Below are 12,596 nucleotides of genomic sequence, written 5' to 3' on the forward strand. Positions count from 1 at the left end.
AGAGACATCAGTATCAAGCCTGTGTGTCAGTCTGGACTTCAACACATCATCAAATCACGTTGTATTTGTCACATACACATGTTTAGTAGATGTTATTGTGGGTGTAGCGAAATGCTTGCGTGTCTCCATGTCCTGCCTCAATGTTTCTGTGAACACATACTGTACACCCACAGTCACTGTTCTATTACCAATGGCAGTTAGGGATAGGTGATATCTGACACACACACATATACTATGCTGAAGTTTGACCAAGTCAGACTAAATGTACCTAATTGTGTTCTCCACCTCTACACAACCTGGAGGTGGGCAGGCAAGAGGTGAGACTGGAGGTGAGGTCTATGCCAAGGTCCCATCAAGTGTAGCAGCATAGATCAGCTCCTGGCCCCTCATCAAAGATACTGGGCAGTCACACACATAAACACACACAAACACACTCACACACACTCACACACACACACCGAGCACTGATTATATTATAAATGGTGGTTATGATTAGCCTGGTGGAACCAACCTGATTACTGCATTCACCTTTCTATTTCACTTCAGATATCATCAAATGTGAAGTGAAATACAATGGTGAACACAGCGATCAGGCTGGTCCCACCAGGCTAGGTTATGCCCTAGACATTATATGCATCTAAGAAGTAAAAAATAAGCAACAAATAATGTCAGTTTACATGAATTACTTTTCACAATTGGGTAATCAAATGTATCAAAGTAATGAAGATGGTTACCTTCTGTATTTGTACAAATGATGAGACTGTGAAAGCTGTTGACGCTGACAGGTGAAGGTTGCTAACCAGATATTTGCCAACGTGTGACTGACTGTTCTATTCATAGGAATGCTCACAGCGAGGGCCTGTCTGCATGATGCTGATGAGGGCCCCCTTGCTGGTCTTCTCTATGCTGCATGTTCGGCTGCAAACTGGACTTCTCTCGAATAACTGCAGCAGGCAGTCTTATGAGGTGGTGTTGGGAGGGCCTGTGATAGGCTGATATAATTGCATTTTGTTCTAAAGAAAGAACAACGCTTTCTGCTAATACACTACCCAGTCAAAATTACTACTAGCTGTATCTGCTTGGCTGGGGAATTAGCCCACTATTTTATCAAGCTGGGTATTTTTTAATACAACTTTTCACACTTCACATAACACACATTACCTGTAGTTGTTGATGAAGCTGTCTGTGTCAACAGTGTAGTAAGGAAGACTCGGCCAACAATGGAGGACGTGTCTGTCACAAGGGTACACTTTTATTCTGAGGTATTGCTTGACAAGCTGTGAAAATAGCAAGTGAACAGTAAACTAAATTATTTTTGGAGGTCGCTAAACCATTGCAATCACATTGCTGGACATGTTATGATACCCACCTTTGCTCCTTCTGGTAGGTCCCGGCATCCGTTCATGACCAGGGGATTAGTCTGGCACCCAACTGGGCACTTTGTCTAACAGAAAAACATGGTCAATGAGTGTCATCATCCCTCAATTATAAACAGCTCGAGAAATAACGTAATCTTGTATGGAAGCAAATTATATGCTTTACAGATGTAGACTGACTGGCTCCAGATTAGATTAGATTCCGGCTGGTGACGCCGTTACACTATGCAACTAACTGACATGTTTTGCTATGGCCCTGTTTTTTTTAGGTTGTTTCTGCTAGTTAGTACACTTTTGTAGTCAGACATGAATTAGCTAGTACACCCATAGCTGCATCCAATATTTATTTGTGCCTGTAACGCCCTGGCCATAGAGAGGTTTTTTTTTTTCTTTATTTTGGTTAGGCCAGGGTGTTACATTGGGTGGGTGTTCTATGTTCTTTTTCTAGGTTTGTTGTATTTCTTTGTTTTGGGCCGTGTGTGACTCCCAGTCAGGCACAGCTGAGGTTCGTTGTTGTTGATTGGGAGTCACACATAAGGAGCAGGTTTTTCCTTTGGGTTTTGTGGGGGATTGTTCTCTGTCTCGTTCGTTTTTGACCAGACAGGACTGTTAGCTATCGTTGCTGTTTGATGTTTTGTTTGTAGTGGTTCATTTTTATTAAATATTTATAATGAATCCACAACCTCCGCTGCATCTTGGTTTTCTTGCGACGACAGCCGTTAGTGCCCTAGACATGGGTTGCACCTCGGAGGCTAATGTGACTGTTTCATCTAAATTACACTAACTTAGAGGGGAAATACGATGACGTTGCTAAAGTAGGCAAATAATTAGTAGGAAAAACTTTGCCATTATGATATTGTCAAGTTTACTTTAGAGAGATGGCAAGGTTGCCATTACTGTTACAAGCTAGCAAAGATGGTCAAAAATAGCTTGCAATGTTAATGTTAGCGAGCTAAAATAAGGTAGTCCCCTCAATCTTAGTTAGCTGGATAAAATTATACTGCATCTAAAGTCAATCTGGCGACATCACAATCATGCCAAAAGTTTTCCTACGTATAATTTGCCTTCTTTTGAAATGTTATCGTGTTTCCAAGTCAAATCCGAGTTGTATTGCTAGGTAAGCTAGGTAGGTATGTAGCTAGCTAGCTAACAACAGCTATGCTACCAATGATAATGATAATAATTGTCAAAATATAGCTACATATACAGATACATAACCAGCAGTCAATGGAAGGTATCATTAACTAGATTCAGCCACGGATGGTCGGGGGGATGGAACATAATTATAAATAATTTGTAGATTGCAAATTGACCACAAGGAGCCCAAACAGATATATTTGACTAAAACATAATGATTTAAACCTTGCTTACATTTGTATACGAGCACGTGTCTCTCTATTATGCGTGGGAGTCAGTGATGATGAGGGAGAACGATTTAGCTTTTCTCCATGACCATGGCCTTATTTCTATTACAGCATGTTGGATGACTGTCATTCATTTTCCATTCACCCAGTTCAATGTAACGTCAATAGGTTTAGGCTACTACATGAAAATCAAATTTTCCCTATACCCATCATGAGTTTGCTACAACCTAGCCTATAAATGAAAGTTTACAAAGTAGGTGCACACAGGTTGAGAGAAGAATTTGAGATGAAAGACAGTAACTCATGGACAGACAGTAACCCATTCAATACCGCCTTGCACGCTCTTGCCTGCATCTAGCTTATCTAGGGTGTGAACATTAGTCCACAGTTTCAAAAGAGTTTCTATTGGACAAATTTGGGTATTTTTATCACCGTTTTGTTTGCTTCCGTGTAAGAAACATTTTTCGACAGAATCGGCGGAATGAATATACACCCCTGATCACTCATAAACACAGTACACTTTCATAGCAGCCACGTTGTATTCCATCTCACCTCTATGTACTCTCCTCTTCTCAGCTTTTCCCTTCTTTTGTGGACTTCAATGAACAACATATCAGCTGTCTGTGACCAGGCGAAAAAACCTTTCCAAGCCAAACCAGGTTAAATAAAGGTGAAATTAAATGTTATATAAATGTCATAATCGCTACACACAGCCTATATCGTTGTCCCCATATTAGCTAAAGTAATATCCTAGTCAACATTGCTAATATAACTAATGTGTTAGTAAACCAGCTACAATCATGTAGTAACATTACAGTTAATAGTTAGTAAGCAGTTACACAAGCGGGCCCCAGTGGCAATAAATTAATAAAACCAAAAGCTTACCTTGACTTGGAAGAGTTACAGTGTTGTGTCGGATAGTCATAGCCAGCTAGCTAACATAGCATCTCTTTGTTTGAGCTGGGTGTTTGAGTAACTAAACTAGCCAGCTGCATTTGGTAGCTAAGTAAGTGAAACTGAAAGTGAAAAAAAATGGACAATCTCTCTCTTGCTTCTCCTTAATTTTTGAAGAAATTAATTTGTGGAAATTGTTAAACTATTGTCTTTCTCTGTCTTTGAGTCAACTACTCACCACATTTTATGCACTGCAGTGCTAGCATTCTCTGATCCTTTGATTGGGTGGACAACATGTCAGTTCATGTTGCAAGAGCTCTGATAGGTTGTAGGACGTCCTCCAATAGTTGTCATAATTACTGTGTAAATCTATGGATGGAGGTGAGAACCAAGAGCCTCCTAGGTTTTGTATTGAAGTCAATCTACCAAGAGGAGGACGGAAGCTAGCTGTCCTCCGGCTACACCATGGTGCAACCCTACAGAGTGCTGTTAAGGCTACTGTAGACCTTCATTGCATAACAGTGTGTTTTAATCAATTATTTGGTGACTTGAATATATTTAGTATGGCTTTATCTAAAAAAGGATAACTTTTAAAATTTTTATGAAATTCACTGAGGAGGATGGTCCTCCCATTCTTCCTCTGAGGAGCCTACAGATTAGAAACATTTAAATCACTTGGAGTGGATTTACTGGTGTTTTTACAGTCGTTTATGTCCAACAATGAAAATATATATACAGTTGAAGTCAGAAGTTTACATACATCTTAGCCAAATACATTTAAACTCAGTTTTTCACAATTCCTGACATTTAATCCAAGGAACAATTCCCTGTGATAGGTCAGTTAGGTTCACCACTTTATTTTAAGAATGTGAAATGTCAGAATAATAGTAGAGTATGATTTATTTAAGTTTTATTTCTTTCATCACATTCCCAGTAGGTCAGAAGTTGACACACTCCCTGTAGCTCAGTTGGTAGAGCATGGTGTTTGCAACGCCAGGGTTGTGTGTTTGATTCCCATGGGGGGCCAGCACAGAAAAAATGTAATGTATGAAATGTATGCATTCACTACTGTAAGTCGCTCTGGATAAGAGCGTCTGCTAAATGACTAAAATGTAAATGTAAATTGTAGTATTTGGTATAATTTCCTTTAAATTGTTTAACTTGGGTCAAACGTTTCAGATAGCCTTCCACAAGCTTCCCACAATAAGTTGGATGTATTTTGGCCCATTCCTCCTGACAGAGCTGGTGAAACTGAGTCAGGTTTGTAGGCCTCCTTGCTCGCACACACGTTTTCAGTTCTGCCCACAAATTTTCTATAGGATTGAGGTCAGGGCTTTGTGATGGCCACTCCAATACCTTGACTTTGTTGTCCTTAAGCCATTTTGCCACAACTTTGGAAGTATGCTTGGGGTCATTGTCCATTTGGAAGACCCACTTACGACCAAGCTTTAACTTCCTGACTGATGTCTTGGGATGTTGCTTCAATATAGCCACATCATTTTCTTTCCTCATGATGCATCTATTTTGTGAAGTGCACCAGTCCCTCCTGCAGCAAAATACCCACACAACATGATGCTACCACCCCTGTGCTTCACGGTTGGGATGGTGTTCTTCAACTTGCAAGCCTCCCCCTGTTTCCTCCAAACATAACGATGGTCATTATGGTCATCACTATTTTTGTTTCATCAGACCAGAGGACATTTCTCCAAATAGTACGATCTTTGTCCCCATGTGCAGTTGCAAACCGTAGTCTGACTTTTTTATGGCGGTTTTGGAGCAGTGGCTTCTTCCTTGCTGAGCAGCTTTTCAGGTTATGTCAATATAGGACTCATTTTACTGTGGATATAGATACTATTGTACCTGTTTCCTCCAGCATCTTCACAAGGTCCAATGCTGTTGTTCTGGGATTGATTCGCACTTTTCTCACAACCGCAGACCACGTGTAACCGCACCAGCCCAGGTCCTCCTGCTGGATCGTCTGAGACCAGCCACCCGGACAGCTGATGAAACTGAGGACTGTTCTTGTCTGTAATAAAGCCCTTTTGTGGAACTCATTGTGATTGGCTGGGCCTGGCTCCCAAGTGGGTGGGGTGGGCCTGTGCTATCCCAGGCCCACCCATGGCTGCACCCCTGCCCAGTCATGTGAAATCCATAGATTAAGGCCTAATGAATTTATTTCAATTGACTGATTTCCTTATATGAACTGTAACTCAGTAAAATCGTTGTAATTGTTGCATGTTGTGTTTATATTCTTGGTCAGTATATAATTGTTTTTTATTTGCCCTAAAAACTTGGGGGGCCAAATAAAACCACAGGCCACCAGTTGGGGAACCCTGGTCTATGGTCTAGTATCCGGTATACTCACCACCACTGGGGACCCATGCCCTCCAACCACCTGCTCTGCATGGGCATGCAAACCATAGTTGTTGGCTGTGCATCCTGCTGGAAGCCTACGTTCAAAATATACTAATCTTCAACCCTAGCTGGAAGAGTGCATTGCATGGGTCTTTTCAGTTTCAAACAGCCGTGATCCTTTGAATGCGTTGGTTGGGGGCGATGAAACAACAGAGCCCCATTCAATGAAGGGAAGTAGACGGAGGGGCGATTTCCACGTGAAGCTTGGCTAAAGGGGGGGATGACTTGTTGACATAAATGTAATCCAAACCCAACCTTCATTTACTCGTTGTGACGCTCTGAGTTTCCACATTTTGACACTAGAATAAATGTTTCTCACTCCTTTTGATGACACATAGTCCGTTGTCAAAGGGATTCGTTGTTTTTTAAGGGCAGTCACTCTTTAAAATGGGTGACATGTCTTTAGTCTCAGTTCTTTCCCTCCTTTATGGAAATATGTACCATCAGCTGTGTGTAGTGGAGGGGGGTCCTAGGCTCTATTAGTAATACAATGAGATGATCAGCTATGAGGCTGCAAAGTGACTTAGAGTAGTGTTTACACCCCTGTTGGCCCACAGCCACAGAGAAGGAGGACAATTGGATGGGTCACTCTCATGTTTACTTAATTGTAATCCTTTTTTAGTGTGTGATGTTACACACACACACCATATAACACATGTATGTGTGTGTGTGTGTGTGTGTGTGTGTGTGTGTGTGTGTGTGTGTGTGTGTCCGTGCGTGCGTGCATGTATGTTTGCATGTGTGTGTGTTTCCGATTCTTATCTGAGCATGTTACATCTCACACTTTTAGAGGCAGATATGCATGTCCTCAGATTTGGATTGCATGTGGATTTCACCATTAAATTATCATACCACCACACAACACTAGTCTCATTCATACAGAGCTTTTGTTCATGTGCTAATGCTAGAACTATACCGTTTCACCAAAAGATATGTATATATACTAGATGACTGACAGGGGGCGCTGTGTTGAAGCCCCAGGCCTCCATCTTGGCACTCTCCCACCATTGTAAAAATTATTTTAGAAACTAAGGAAATGCATTTATTAATATCTATATTTGTTTTTGCCACGTTTATTCTATTACAGACACCTTTGCCACTTGGGAAAATAAAAAATTATATTATGTGAGCAAAAAATATTTAAAAGAGTATATCTTTTTTTAAGTTCTAATGTTACTGTCGCCACTACAACAAAAATAATACTTAAATACATGTAATTTTGTCCTTGAAGAATTTAATTGAAATACTGTAGAATTCCATTTATTCCTATGGAAGACTGATTATTCTGGGGAGTGCTAACATGGCTGACCAGTGGCTTCAAAGCCTCTCATTGGCCAATACATAGCATCAGCAATTCATGGTTTTTTCATCATCGGTTTCACCCAGGGCTAATATCTACTGGAAAGCCTTTTACTTTCTCTGTAGCCTATGTTTCATGAACTTTAAAGTACATGTGCATTATGCAATGGTTTTGCCTGACCCGAATGTTTTTGTAAAGCTTGAATACATTCAGCAGCGTGTGTGAGTTTGTGTGTGCCGTGGGTATGTGTTTGTACAGACAGTACAGACTCTTACCTGCTCATGCAATTCCATTGTGTGCAAACGGAGGGTGGCAAGTCAGTAACCGTAACCGTAACCTCAGAATACACACACACACATACACACACACACACACACACCCACACACACATAGCTACCTGGACTATTTGCATAGACCCCCCTTTTTTACACTGCTGCTACTTGCTGTTTATTATCTGTGCATAGTAATTTTACCTCTACCTACATGTAGTGTACATATTACCTCAATTACCTGGACTAACCTGTACACCCGCACATTGACTCGGTACAGGTACCCCCTGTATGTAGCCTCGTTATTGTTATTTTATTGTGTTACCTTTTTAACTTATATTTTCTTAACTCTTATTTTATAAAAACTGAATTGTTGGTTAAAGGCTTGTAAGTTAGCATTTCACGGTAAGGTCTACACCTGTTATATTCGGCGCATGAGAGAGCGAGAGAGCTATGGGGAGGACAGTAGAGCGATGGGGGAGGAAAGTAGAGCGATGGGGGAGGACAGTAGAGCCATGGGGGAGGACAGTAGAGCCATGGGGGAGGACAGTAGAGCCATGGGGGAGGACAGTAGAGAGAGACCCCCCATCATGACACCCTCTGGCTACCTCTCTATGTGCTGTTCTCTCATGTAGAAATATACCCGTCTGCTGGGAGAGAGAGGGAATGTAGAGAGAGAAGATCATTACAACCATACACATTACAACCATAGAGGCAGAAAAGACATCGGAAAATGGATTGAGAGACAACGAGAGAAAAGAGGGGGGAGAAGAGGAGGATGGCAGATAGAGAGAGAGGGGGAGTCAGATCTGTGTGGCGTTGCCCCGAGATACAGGATGTCGTAATAAGGCAGAGGGAAGGAGCAAGGTCCGGACCACGCAGGGAGAGGGGTAGGAGAGACCTCAAGGAGAAGTGGTTTGGTTTCCCATTGGTCCTAGCCCTCCCACCCCCCTCTCTCTGTCAGGCAGTGGTTTGTTCCAGTTCGCTCTGGGCTCTGTTGTTGTGCAGAGCTGCAGAAGGCCTGCTAGAGCCAGCTACTGCACTGCTGCTGTTTTGGAAAGAGAGAGAGAGAGAGAGAGAAAGGGAGAGAGAGAGTGAAAAGGAGGAGGAGGACAGACCAAGCGGGTTGAGACTGTGGGAGCTTGTGTGTTCATTTCATCACCATTTAAGAACCAACCAAGGAGGACAGAGAACAGAAGGAAAGAGAGTGAAAAACGACTCTGAAAAAGCGAAAGTGAAATAGAGGGTGAAGGAGGTAAAGGAAGGGAGGAAGCTGGGTCTGAGGAAAGGCGTCTGACATTGCTTGTCTCGCTTCACACGCAGGAAGGTTTCTGCTCAGCCAGCCCACAGCTGCTTTTTTCCCCCTACTACTCTTGGAGCGTTGTCCTCCATCCTTTCTTCTCCTCTGAGCAAGAGGAGGAGAGCTAGAAGGAGAAAAGGAGGAGGAGGAGGGGAGGCAGCCCCCCCTCCCCCTTACACAGACACGGCACAGAACGAAGGGAGAGAGAGAGAGAAGCAGAGAAAAGAGAGCCTGTTTCTTGCCGTCTCTCTGTCGTCCCTCGGCGAGCGAGCGGCTAACAGGCACCGCTCATGTCCATGAACTCAGAGAAATCCTCGTCCCCCGAAAGGTAACATGTCCTCCCCTGTCCCTCCGTCCGTCCGTCCGTCTCTGCCATGCATTCTTTCTGGCTGACTGTCATTCTGTCTTCTGCTCCAAAATTCCCCCATATCCTTCCCTCCCTCCCTACCCACCCTCCTTCCTTCTCTCTCTATCCATCTGTCTCTCCGTCTATCCTTATCTCTGTCCATCTCTAGCCGGTTGTCGTCTGCTATTGTTTGTAGAGGGTGCAGTGTGCTGACACGGTGAGGAAAAAGGCGCAGTGGTCAATTGTTGCATGCTGATGTAGCTTTTCATACAGCCAGTGGAAAAACAACAACACATAGCCACCCGATCAAACCATCTGTGTGTGTGTCTGTCTGTATGATGATGGCTGCTCCTGCTAAGACTATGAGGGACTCAGCATATCTGTCAACATGTCAACATTAGCACAGCCACTAGCACATCTCAGCAGGACAAAACATTCACACTTCAAATTCCGAACACATCACCAGCAGCACAAATCAAAACACATGAAAGACAACAACCGAACATCAGACCTCACACAACCCCCCCCCCCCCCCCCCCAAAATGGAATAAAATGTGGTTGTTCGCGTACACATATTTTGGAGATGTTCTTGCAGGTGCAGCGAAATGCTTATGTTTCTAACACCAACAGTGGGGTAATACCTAACAATACAAAACACAAATCAAACAAATGTAAATAAAGAAATTAAGAAATATCAAAACGAGCAATGTCAGAGTCTGGAATATAAATGTGTGTGTGTGTGTGTGTGTGTACAGTTGAAGTTGGAAGTTTACATACACTTAGGTCGGAGTCATTAAAACTTGTTTTTCAACCACTCCACACATTTCTTGTTAACAAACTATAGTTTTGCCAAGTCGGTTAGGACATCTACTTTGTGCATGACACAAGTCATTTTTCAGCAATTGTTTACAGACAGATTATTTAACTTATATCTCACTGTATCACAATTCCAGTGGGTCAGAAGTTTACATACACTAAGTTGACTGTGCCTTTAAACAGCTTAGAAAATTCCAGAAAATGATGTCATGGCTTTAGAAGCTTCTGATAGGCTAATTGACATAATTTGAGTCAATTGGAGGTGTACCTGTGAATGTATTTCAAGGCCTAGCTTCAAACTCAGTGCCTCTTTACTTGACATATTGGGAAAACCAGAAGAAATCAGCCAAGACCTCAGCAATAAATTGTAGACCTCCACAAGTCTGGTTCATCATTGGGAGCAGTTTCCAAACACCTGAAGGTACCACGTTCATCTGTACAAACAATAGTACGCAAGTATAAACACCATGGGACCACGGAGCCGTCATACCGCGCAGGAAGGAGACTTGTTCTGTCTCATTTTAAAAGGGTAATTGATCATTATAAAACCATTTTGCAATTATGTTAGCACAGTTGAAAACTGTTGTGCTTATTTAAAGAAGCTATAAAACTGTCCTTCTTTGGACTAGTTGAGTATCTGGAGCATCAGCATTTGTGGGTTCGATTACAGGCTCAAAATGGCTAGAAACAAAGAACTTTCTTCTGAAACTCGTCAGTCTATTGTTCTGAGAAACGACGGCTATTCCATGTGAGAATTTGCCAAGAAACTGAAGATCTCCTTCAACGCTGTGTACTACTCCCTTCACCCAACAGCACAAACTGTCTCTAACCAGAATAGAAAGAGGAGTGGGAGGCCCCGGTGCACAACTGCGCAAGAGGACAAGTACATTAAAGTGTCTCGTTTGAGAAACAGATGCCTCAAGTCCTCAACTGGCAGTTTCATTAAATAGTACCCGCAAAACACCAGTCTCAACGTCAACAGTGAAGAGGCGACTCCGGGATGCTGGCCTTCTAGGCAGAGTTGCAAAGAAAAAGCTATATCTCAGACTGGCCAATAAAAATAAAAGATTAAGATGGGCAAAAGAACACAGACACTGAACAGAGGAACTCTGCCTAGAAGTCCAGCATCCAGGAGTTGTCTCTTCCCTGTTGACGTTGAAACTGGTGTTTTGCCGGTTCTATATTTTATATTTTATATTCTTCAAAGTAGCCACCCTTTGCCTTGATGACAGCTTTGCACATGCTTGGCATTCTCTCAACCAGCTTCACCTGGAATGATTTTCCAACAGTTGTGAAGGTGTTCCCACATATGCTAAGCTCTTGTTGGATGCTTTTCCTTCACTCTGCTCTCCTACTTACCCTAAACCATCTCAATTGTGTTGAGGTAGGGTGATTGTGGAGGCCAGGCCATCTGATGCAGCACTCCATCACTCTCCTTCTTGGTCAAATTGCCCTTACACAGCCTGGAGGTGTGTTGGGTCATTGTCCTGTTGAAAAACAAATGATAGTCCCACTAAGAGCACACCAGATGGGATGGCGTATCGCTGCAGAATGCCTTCTGTATCCATTATGGTATGAGGTCGGTTGGTTTGCAGAGCCTTCCCCAAACCATAGCCCTAACCTTAACCACTTGGAATTAATGCCTAAACTGTTAACATCGTGAGTTGTTTCTGTTTTTTAAACCCTGTAACAGTGCAGAACTAACTCTGATACCATGAGGAATTAATGCGTCAAAAATAGACGTTCATCCATAATACGTTGAATTTCGAAGAAGAACTCTGAGCTCTTGTTGCAGTTTAAGAAGGCATCCAGAATGTGTTTAATGGCATAACAAAGCCGGCTTATATTATGCCTAATGCATTATCAGTGATGTACAATGCAATATGAGTATCTATGCCAACATACTTGCCGCATACGGTATACAAGTATATTAATGCTAATATGTCAGCAGGTTTATATGGGCTAATGTATTTGTGTAGGAGGGCAGAGTATTTGAAGTGTATCAGCAATAGGCCTATTCATTATTATGTTTTATTTCATCTCATCTGAGAGCTTTATCTGGATGTCTGTGCCAAATCACTGTATCGGGCCTGTGTTTGGGGTATCATTGCTTTATTTTTAAAGTACCATCTGGGCCAGAGGAACACACACACACACACACACACACACACACACACACACACACACACTCACTGCTCAGTTAGATTGAGCTAAACTGTGATAGCCATCAGTCAGTTGAGCTGACTAGCTGAGACACCAGCAGCGGGAGCAGCCTATCTACTTCTGTGTGAATTAGGATGGGGGATAGATAGAGGGGAAGGATAGAGGGAGGGATGGGAGAAGAGCTGTGAGCGTAATGATGCTTTGCCTCTGACACTTTTTTTTTTAAAGCAGCAGGCAGGCAGATTTTGATGACGGCTGTTGTGTAAGATGGCACTAGAGGCATGGCAGGGGAAAGGAGGTAGAACTGGTTCTCCATCAGATATCTTTCTTTCATCCCTAATGGTTATGATGAT

At 42.5% G+C, this 12,596-nt stretch overlaps 1 protein-coding gene across 3 annotated transcripts in view; it reads left to right on the forward strand.

Moving 5' to 3' along the window:
- The window catches only part of LOC115192657 (SRSF protein kinase 2), a 129,505-nt gene that overhangs the window by 56,907 nt on the left and 60,002 nt on the right, over window positions 1–12,596 (forward strand). Inside the window, exon 1 of one of the 3 annotated variants that reach the window (XM_029751413.1) lies at window positions 8,428–9,246. The exons of the other annotated variants lie outside the window; for them this stretch is intronic. Within the exon in view, the coding sequence (XP_029607273.1) occupies window positions 9,209–9,246 (38 nt within the window). The 5' untranslated portion in view covers window positions 8,428–9,208. Of the gene's footprint in view, window positions 1–8,427; window positions 9,247–12,596 lie in introns of those variants that run through there. 3 annotated transcript variants of the gene reach the window in all.

The sequence above is a fragment of the Salmo trutta genome, chromosome 4, assembly GCF_901001165.1.
Source record: "Salmo trutta chromosome 4, fSalTru1.1, whole genome shotgun sequence".
NCBI lineage: Eukaryota > Metazoa > Chordata > Actinopteri > Salmoniformes > Salmonidae > Salmo > Salmo trutta.